At 40.4% G+C, this 10,124-nt stretch overlaps 1 protein-coding gene across 1 annotated transcript in view; it reads left to right on the top strand.

Annotated features, from left to right (window-relative positions):
- The window catches only part of RTF1 (Rtf1, Paf1/RNA polymerase II complex component, homolog (S. cerevisiae)), a 28,102-nt gene extending 18,503 nt beyond the window's left edge, over positions 1-9,599 (top strand). Inside the window, exons 8-17 of the mRNA XM_010134159.1 lie at positions 307-389; positions 1,592-1,679; positions 1,769-1,876; positions 2,409-2,486; positions 3,652-3,773; positions 4,152-4,209; positions 5,298-5,375; positions 6,488-6,583; positions 6,901-7,012; positions 8,801-9,599. Of these exons, the coding sequence (XP_010132461.1) occupies positions 307-389; positions 1,592-1,679; positions 1,769-1,876; positions 2,409-2,486; positions 3,652-3,773; positions 4,152-4,209; positions 5,298-5,375; positions 6,488-6,583; positions 6,901-7,012; positions 8,801-8,907 (930 nt within the window). The 3' untranslated portion in view covers positions 8,908-9,599. The remainder of the gene's footprint in view (positions 1-306; positions 390-1,591; positions 1,680-1,768; positions 1,877-2,408; positions 2,487-3,651; positions 3,774-4,151; positions 4,210-5,297; positions 5,376-6,487; positions 6,584-6,900; positions 7,013-8,800) is intronic.
- Positions 9,600-10,124: the final 525 nt, after the last annotated feature.

Here is a 10,124-nt window from a genome sequence, read left to right as displayed (position 1 = left end):
TAGGGAAAGGAGGAAAGTGTATGCCACTTGGATGGGAAGGCAGAACCGAGAAGATAAAAAAACGCATCAAGCATTCACAGGGTATAACTTGGCAACTCAAAGGTGATGCATGAAGCAACTAATTTAGTACCTGATAGTGTATCACTGAAAAGTCTTGCTCTCCTTGATCTGGTGAGAATTGTTAGTTAGATTAAGATTTTTGATATCTAGTGAAAAGGTTTGAAAATGCCAGATGCGTTCCAGGAACACAAAAAAATTCCCTCCTCCTTGCGTCCTTCCTCTTGTGTATTTTACGCTCTCATATAGGTTGCTGAAATAACTGGTGTGGTAGAGACTGCGAAGGTTTACCAACTTGGCGGTACCCGGACAAACAAAGGACTACAGTTGAGGTGAGATACCAAAGTAATTGTCATCAGCTCATGAATCAGTCTCCTTTTCATAGCAAATAATGTTCTGTGTGTAGTTTTGAGATGAGAGCTAAAAAGCAGACTGGGCCTTGCCGTGCTGCTCGCTGCTGAAATGGAGTTGGGTTTGGTTTGTTTTTCTTTTCCCTAGAGTATAATGGAAATGACGAAAAAATTGCATGCAGGAGTTGATTGTGTTGACTTCTGAGCATTAATTTACATAAGTAACCCATGATTGTTTGTATATGCCTCTTGAGCTTTTATCTTTTCTCCACTGTTGTTATAATCAGAAATATGTATAATTAAAAGGCATGCATAACTGGGCCTGACATATGTATTACAACGTAAACTGGTACTTTGGAGGGAAGAAACTGAAGGTAGCATTGGATTTCTCAGTTCTTCTTATGGCCTTCGTAAGGATTATGAGGTGAAGGTTAACAGTTACAGTACAAAACGTTTTGATGGGATAGGACAAGAAGACCCTTTTTTCTCCCATTTGGGAGAAATAGGATGTGGAAATGCATGTGGAAAATGCATGCAGGTGCAAGCGTGGAGTCAAAAAGAAGTCTTACCTAAATCCATTGTGACATTCAGTAACTTCTTGGGCTGCCTCAGGAGAGAACTCCATTGCTTTGAGTGAATTTTACATCATGGCAACTAATTTTAGTATTGGCTCGTAGCGGTACAGTGGTTTAGCTGGTAGTGCTCTGCAGAAAATATTCAGGGATTGCTGACTTTTGACTGGCCAATGAATGAAAATTGGATAAGGGGCTCTAGCATTGTATAACTCAGTACTGCTTAAAGGTTACTTGTACTGGTCCAGATATGAAGGAGCTTTGTGTTTCCAAAAGTCATACCATGGGTCATCAAATAGGCTATGTGAGGTTTAGATGTGAGAGGTCTGTTTCTGCTTCCTACTGAGGGTTTTACTGCTACAACTGAGCAACTGTTTCCTGCAGGCTCACTGTCTAGTATTCATTTGCATTACTACTGATAGATAGCTGATACATGCTCCTGAACTGACCTGACTGAAGTTAGGAATAGATGCAAGGGTAGATAGCATGCGAGCCACAGGAATAGCCTTAAGCGTCTGGTTTTGGGCTTCTTGGATGAGTTTGTACCTATAGATCCCAGATCACAGCTCTGTACCATCAGAGAGGGATGTTGTTAACGCTTTCTTGTTGCAGGCATGGCAGTGATTCGCGTGTGTTTCGCTTGGAGTTTGTCTCAAATCAGGAATTTACTGAAAGTGAGTTTATGAAGTGGAAGGAAGCGGTAAGTTTGCCAGACTTTAGTTTCTTCTTAGCAGCCTTCTGCCAAGGGTACTTTGAGTGGAAAGTAACCTCTTTGTCTCTTGGGTTTAGATGTTCTCTGCTGGGATGCAGCTACCCACATTAGATGAGATAAACAAAAAGGAAGTGTCTATCAAAGAAGCCCTCAACTACAAGTTTAATGACCAGGACATTGAGGAGGTAATCAGTGCATTTTATTGAGGCTGTGGCAGTGCTTAAAGGTGACAGGAACTCATGGAGCAGATCTCAATCTGTCACAAAACAAAATGATCATGGTATTTTCTGCATAAGAAGAAAATAGAAAGTTCAAAATGAAGTTTCATAACTGGATAGCCTAGTGATCCAGCTGTTGTTTGATGCTCACTCCTGCTTTACCCATCCTATCCTGAATATGGCAGCTTAGTTCTCAAGTTCTAAAAAGCTAACATCATGATAGATGCATTTATCACAGTTTCTGCGGTTTTAATTTCTTGCTTAATACTGATCAGACGTGATTAGCATCAGATTTTTATAGGTCGTAAGTGAGGGGAGTGGAGCTGAAACTCAATACCAAGTCACAAATTAAAAAATGCAGCAGAAAAAGAGCATGAGTAAAATTCTGTTGCAGTAAGTACATTTCCTAGGTGTTAGTGATCTGGTGTTTCTAGTTTCCAAGTATTGAAATAGACATTTCGTATTTGCATATTCTTGCCTTTTCCTCTGCATCTTACAGATTGTGAAAGAAAAGGAAAGGTTCAGAAAAGCACCTCCAAATTACGCTATGAAGAAAACTCAGCTGTTAAAGGAGAAGGTGAGAGATGAGATGATGCCTGCAAGCTTAATGCAATCTTTGATTTTGAAGAACTGGAGCTCATCTGGATTTAGGCAGTAGTCAGCAGTAAGCTCAACTTTAACTACGCAGCTAAAAGAATTTCAAGGTTCATTGCTGGGTTGGGAGCGCTAGAACCCAGATAAAGCTATTGCATTCTCTTTCTAAGGGGAATTGTCACAATTATAGCCGTCTCTTTGTGTCCTTTAAACAAGAAGGTCTTATGCCGTTGTACTTCAGAAACTTTTTTCTTTTTTTCAGAGTACCCCATAATAACATTTGAAAGTTGAATTCCTGTACTTTTTAAAATAGGAAAACTAAGTCGTGTTAAATTGTCTTTCATTCAGGGGTGACTGAACTGTCACTTTATGGCCAGTAATTTATGTGGAAAAAAAATATGTTGACAAAAGATTTGCTTGCCACTGAACTGTTTTACATGTAGACCTCCTGGAATGAATAGGTCTAACAATGCTGAGAAGCCAAAGGAAAAGTCAAGAAAGCAAGCAGTCTTAAGTATCTCTGAAGACAGCTAGACATAACATACCTTGTTTAGTTTTGTTTGTGCAGTCCTTTTTCAAGACATTTGTGCTTCATGTACAAACTCTTTGTTTTTACCTCTTTAGTTCTACATTCTTTGGCTTAACTGTATTGTTTGGACATCATTTTACCATGCACAAATGTGTAAATTGTTAGTGTTCCATGCAGAAGGGTGCAGTTGTTCCTTGTTGTCACAAGGTGGCATAATAAGCTACTGTCGGTTGTCTGGTGGTGTGGTAGAGGCTTTCCAAGTCCCTGAAATAAGTTGCAACAGTTGCAGAAATAGTCATTGTTTTTCTGAGCTGGTAAATAGTGATACTAGATTTTAATCAAACCTGTAACAAATCATCTAACTGATTTGCCTTCCTCATGCTGGGACTAGTGTTCCTGTGTCTTCCTTAGTTTAAGGGATTTCAAAAGTTTTCAGAGTTCTTTGGAGTAAGTTTTGCCTTGAGCTGTGAGGAGAGTTTAGCTCTATGTTCTTACTATGTGGGCTAGAACAATTGCAGCCGGAATAGGGTTAGCTGGCTGATTCATGGGTCAGTCACTTGTTTCTCTGACTAGCTCTGTGGTAGAGAGTAGTACCTAATGAGTTACTGTTTGGTTGAAGGCTATGGCTGAAGACTTGGGGGACCAAGATAAGGCCAAACAGATTCAAGACCAGCTTAATGAACTTGAAGAGAGAGCAGAAGCTCTGGATCGTCAACGAACAAAAAACATTTCTGCAATCAGGTAAGAAGCAGATATAGGGATTTTTCTTTCTTAAATAGCATCAATAAAAATATATGGAGAAGAGAAGCTAATGCAGAAGTGAATCAACTGCAAGATTCTGTCTTTTCTTTCCTGTACAATGTATTAATGAGATGTGTATTATGATGGCTCTGTTAATGTTTGCCTATCTTCATTTCCTTGTATCTGTCACTCAGTTAAAACTGTCAAAAATGCAAATTCTCTTCTACATACACCAGGTAGCAGTTGTGTTGCAATAAAAGTAATTTGTGATCAGGATGAAGCTGCAAGAATGCCGTCAGGCATCTTGTTGGTAGGGGTTGATAAATGACAGTCACTTTTTCTTTCCCTCACCTTCCTTTTTCTTCTTCCTTTCTGCAGTTACATCAACCAGAGAAACAGAGAGTGGAATATCGTTGAGTCTGAGAAAGCTCTTGTGGTAAATAGTGCTGAATTAATACTTCTGTACAAGTAGAGATGAAATGATGCAAAGCGGGATAATTGTATTATTAATTTTTTTAATGATCTATAAAATCTTACATATAGGCAAATAACATTCTTTAAAGTTTTATGCTTTTGATCATCTTAGTTACCAGCATTACTAACTGTGATAGTGATAGTGATTTAGTGCCCCCTCCAGGACTCCCGTTCTTGGCAGCCCCCGGCCGCCCTGTGCCCGGGGCTGTGATGTCCGGAGGTAGAGCAGCGACTCTTTCATGGGCACCCCCTTGCCGTGGGGAAGGAGCTTGCGTGCCCTTGTGAGGTTGAGAGCTGTGCTGGTGGTGGCATGTGCCTCCGGTGGGGTCTCCCAAGCCACACAGGTCTCAGCTGAAGGGTCAGACACAGTGTGCCCACGGGCAGGATGGGCTCACTAGCCTTCGGGCACCATCCTAGGAGAAGGACAACTCTGACTCCAAACCCGGGCAGATGGAGCTCGTTTAGCCCTGTAAGGCTCCATCTAAGAGAAGGATGCTCTGACCAAACCTACGACCCGAGGACTTCGCTGTCACCGTCCAAGCTCGCTGGGCCCTGGCAGATGAACCTCAGGTGTAAAGGGTGGAGCCAGTTCCACGCACGCTGCGCCTCACCCAAAAAATCCACCGCACAGGCCCGGAGGGTGCACTCATCGCTTGCAGTGAGCGTGGGGAAAGCCCTTCCCAGATCTTCGTTCACTAAGTCAAGCCGTGATGATGATTTAGTGCATTTTGTATGGGAAAGAAATCAGAAGGGAGACTTCAGAGAATAAAATAGTAAAGGAAATATTCGGTTCTCTGGAGTAACACTTTTATTAAGGGAAAGTTACACTTGTTAACAAATGGTTATGCCTTAACTATCCTGAGAGTTGTGTACCTATTTTCTGTGTTATATTCAATAGGGATAGTTTTGCCATGTAAAGTACATGGACTGTCAGTGTGTCAAAATCTTTCTAACCTGTAATGGTTTTGCTGGTTTCCCTCTGATCTTGATATTAGGTATAGCTGATGGAGGTAGCTAACTCTGCAAAACTATGTGCTTTTTCTTCTTCAGGCTGAAAGTCACAGCATGAAAAACCAACAAATGGATCCCTTTACTAGGCGGCAGTGCAAGCCCACAATAGTGTCTAACGTGAGTGTAATACTTAAGTTCGATTGAGGCAGTTTGCAGAGAAACAGAAACCTGTGTAATGTAGAGAGTAGAAAGGAAAATGTTGTTTGTATTCACTTCCAACTGTGCCATATGCTATTAATGCTCCAAATGTCAGTATTGAGATATAGTCGAGTGAGATCCTGGTCTTGCTGTCCTGAAAGAAGGAAAAAGCAATTTGTTTTCTTTAATGCAAAGTGTGAAGGACATGAGTGATGTGGGTACGTACATGGAGAAACAACTGTGGTTTAGACTTCTGTAGTGAGGAGTTCTATCTAGAATTACTTAGATTTAATTAGCTCTGGAAAGATAGTTTTCTTTAGGTGTTAGTTACCCTTCTAATTAGTTAAACTTGCCTGAAAGATCTGTGAAAGAAGAGAGGAGACCAGACAATTTGGGCCTGTGATGGATAAAGTAGTTTAACAAACTTTGCCTGTGAAACTGTGGCAAAACCTGCTCCTGCAGTCCCTGGCTATATAAATGATGGATAACAAGATGATACTTGTAAGTAATCTGGCTTTGTTGAGGCCTGTTCTGGAATAGTATATGGTTTTGGTATCAGAAAAACTGATCAGGTTGGCTCTCATCAGTTTCTACAAACTGGCAAGGGAATAGGAAAGGAATTTTGTTGCAGGGCTTGAATTAAACAATTACTTCTGAAATAATTCTTTATTAGAAAAGAATCATAACCGAGTAGCTTCTTTGTGGTCAACAACTAGAGTGTAAAGAAAATAGCCTTCTAAAGATTTCTTCTCTCCAGTAGAGTGTTTCAGCCAGAACCAAATACTTCTAACAATAGTTTTAAGACTAGTCTTAGGTACAAACCGTATCAACAGGAAATGTATTTCACATTTTCTCAAAGAAAGACTTTAAGGATAACTTCTAGTTTCTTAGCTAGATGTATTATGCAAGTATCAGGATGATTTCAGTTGTCTCTAAGATCCTGAAGATTGGGCTAACAGATCTACAGCTTCTTAGAACTTTAGATTCATGGATATGAGCACTGTATTATCAAAATGGCAATAAAGTTTATGCCAATTTAAATACAGTGGGTTTTTTCCCTTTTTTCTTTTTTAAACTTTTCCCATCTGCAGTCCAGAGATCCTGCTGTCCAAGCTGCCATCCTTGCCCAGCTAAATGCAAAATACGGGTCTGGTGTATTACCAGATGCTCCAAAGGACATGAGTAAGGCAAGTTTCCATTTCTGTCTCTGTGACGTTTCTCCCTTCTGTTTCTGTCTCTGTTACATTCCTGCCACTGCTGCTGTTTTGCTCTGATGATTAATAGTTTATGTGCATGCTTCAGTTCTAGAAATAGGTATACTGCAGAGCATTATCATAGAAGAAAAACGGCTATTTGTTTTCTTGCAGAAAGGAAATTAAGAGGTTTTTAGCAGTATGAAAGCTAAACTAAGTATGCTTGTGACAAAAAGTGGGGAAAAAGCATTTTTGTCTCTGTTTATCTGGACAAATAACGGTTCAAGACTTACCTGCAGATTTAATTTCAGGGTCAAGGGAAGGATAAAGATCTGAACTCTAAATCAGCCAGTGACCTCTCAGAAGATCTCTTCAAAGTGCATGACTTTGATGTAAAAATTGACCTTCAGGTTCCCAGTTCAGGTACGTGTTTCAGTTGAGTTTGGGGATGTAATTGCCCAGCTCATTACGGGAGAGCTCACCTCTTCCAAAAGAGTTATTTCAAAATCGCAAGTGGGCTTCTGAAAGTCAGAGCAAGGACACTGTGTTTGTTGTCTTGGAGGTGGGTGTGTAGGGCAGGGAATGTGCTAGTGAGATCCATGGAGAAAACAAGGACAACTGTGTTGTGTTAGACTGAAAGCCTGAATATCCCCATATCCTTGCTCCTAACGCCTAGGCAGAAAAGGAGATAATGAGGTTTTCTGATGTACTCTTCCGGTCTACAGTATATATGACTTGTAAAATCTTTGGGGAACAGAGACAGTGTTGTATTTAGTAAGCCTTGATATCTGCCTTGATACTTAATTTAATTTGTCTATTCAAATTTGAGGACAGATAAGTTTTGGGTGTCTGTGTTGTCCTTTTCCATATAATGTATACACGCTACGTGGATAAAGTATTTTTATTTTATTTTGAACCTGCTGCTTTACCAAGTTGTTCTTCCCTAGCTTTGGTATTGAAGCAAAATTTTAGGGAAACCAAAACAATGGGCAGGGAGTGAAGGTATGCTTATGGACACAAGCTTGATGATCCTTCCTCTTGTGATCTTCACTTTGAGAGCCTGAGATGTGTAGCAAGAACAGTTTAGTGTCATAGAATCATTCAGGTTAGAAAAGACTCGTAAGATCATGAAGTCCAACTGTTAACCTAACACTACCGAGTTCACCACTAAACCATGTCCCCTAAGCGCCACATCTACATGTCTTAAATACCTCCAAGGATGGTGACTCCACCACTCCCTCGGCAGCCTGTTCCAATGCCTGACAACCCTTTTTATGACAAAATTTTTCTTAACATCCAACCTAAACCTCCCTTGGCTCAACTAGAGGCTGTTTCCTCTTGTCCTGTTGAGCTGTTTTCCAGTGGAGGGAAAGCATGGGAGATTTTTTGTTTGTTTGTTTGGGGTTTTTTTGCCATTACTGGAAGGATTAGAGCTGAGGTTTCTTGGAGAACAAAAGGACTCTTAAGAACACACAAAGACTTAAAACCTTGTCAGGAAGGGGAAGTAGGAGAGGTTGCCATTCCAGACTAGTTCAGGGTTGAAATTCTGGACATAAGACTACAAAATGAGGTAGGATGCCAAGAACAGGAGACTTCCTGCAGCAGATAGTGAGAGTTATGAACTTTAGACAGATAGGATGCAGATGAGAATTAGGCGATAGAGGACATTAAAAACCAGGAAGCATCTGAAGAGAGAAGGGTGAGAGAGACATTACAGATGCAGGTTTAAGTATGGCTGTTTTGGTTTTTTCCTTAGAAGACAAAATTGTGTTCTTGCTTTCTGCAGTCTCCTTTCTTAAAAGAAGAACTTGGAGATTGATTAAAATGTGTATTGTAGACATGGGTAGGAAGTTTGACTTCTGTCCGCTTATTATCTGTCTCTTTGTGTTGGCCATTCTCATGGAATAATGATTTATCAAAGATCCCAGAACTGAGCCTGAAGGCTCTGTTTGTATTGTGATTTCAGTGTGCTACAGAGTAGTTTTCTTAAGAAATAAAGTATACTTACTGGCAGAAAAGTGAATTAACAGAGTCAAAATTGCATATGCTTTATCTGTGAAGATAAGCTACTGGATACTGCTTGTATTGCTGTTCTAACCTGCTGTATACTACACAAGCCAAATGTGATTTTTGTGAAGTTGTCAAAAGCAACAACTAAAAATCTGTAGTTCTAATGTATTTTGGTCATCGCTCTTTTCTTATCACCAACAGAATCTAAGGCACTGGCCATCACCTCCAAGGCTCCACCAGCAAAAGATGGTGCCCCTCGGCGATCATTGAACTTGGAGGACTACAAAAAGAGGCGGGGGCTTATTTGAGCATGCCCGCTCTGCTGCTTCTGATCCTGCATGCTCCATGACAATGTCTACCTTTTCTTCCTCCCTTTTCAGTTCTCCCTTCTGGGTTGGAGCAGCAATGGAGCTGGGAAGAGACTCTTTAAAACTGCCAGTCATCTGTAACATAAACCATTCAACTATTTACTGTATAGACCTCCTTCTTGCCCTTTCCTCCTGCACACCTCACAAATGTGGATCTGTGCTATTTGGGGTTTTCCCATTTCTTTTAGTTTGAGTTTTGTTTTTATTTTGTTGATGCAGCTCGTTGGTCCACTCTGTGTTCAGTATTAGCCTGAGGTCTGGATTTCCATAGGAATCTCTTGGTGGTCGCAGAATCAGCACTTGGTGATCTCTCCTTACATACCACCACAGGCACGGTGATTAAACAGCAAGACCTTTGTGGCTGGAAGGTCATCTGCACTTTCTTCCTCTTCTTCCTCCTTCATCCTAGCTTTGGAGAAGGGAATCTTCAAAAACTTGCTTAGGTTCAAAGTGTAAATTTTTTTGGGAGGGTTGTGTGACTTTTTTTCAGGTGTTTTTTATCATTTTTAAGCTGCCAGTACTATTTGTATCCGTCTGTCACAGTTCTTTACGGCTGTTTTGAATTTCTACCAGCTGTACTTGAGCATCTGAAATTGCAAGAAAGGAACTCATTAAATGTGATTCTTCTTACTGAAACGGCTTGGCTGATATAGCTGTTTAACTTCATGTTCCCTTTATAACTTAACTGATGAGAGGTACACAGCTCTTCATGTTGGACTTGTCTTCTGTAGCACATCTGGAGTCTCCAACTGTAACTGAGTGGAGTAGCTTTTTCTGGGATGGCCCTGGGGTACTCATTGGTTGGGCTTTAAATTCTTTTCCAAGCCTCTGATATTACGTATTAAGCCATCGTGTCTTCACTGGGCTCCAGCTCACTTTGTTTCTTGCTTATGAACCATTTAAACAGGGCTTCTATAAACAAAGAAAAAAATAACAAAAAAAATTACTTTGTGTGTAAGGGGAAGGACAGAGTAAGGACATAGTAGAAAGGTCAGTGGGTAATGTATGAGAGATAGCTGATGGACATTTTTCATATATAAACTGGTACAAGTGGAGTGCAACTCTAGCACAAGGATTGTATGGCTTTATGGAATATTTGACTGGACACAAGGTGACAGCTAAATTATCACTCAGGTGTAAAAAGAAAAAAAAAAATC

The sequence above is a fragment of the Buceros rhinoceros genome, unplaced genomic scaffold, assembly GCF_000710305.1.
Source record: "Buceros rhinoceros silvestris isolate BGI_N320 unplaced genomic scaffold, ASM71030v1 scaffold13294, whole genome shotgun sequence".
In the NCBI taxonomy this organism is placed as follows: domain Eukaryota; kingdom Metazoa; phylum Chordata; class Aves; order Bucerotiformes; family Bucerotidae; genus Buceros; species Buceros rhinoceros.
Note: the sequence above shows the minus strand (reverse complement) of the source record. Positions and strands in the feature narration are given on the sequence as shown.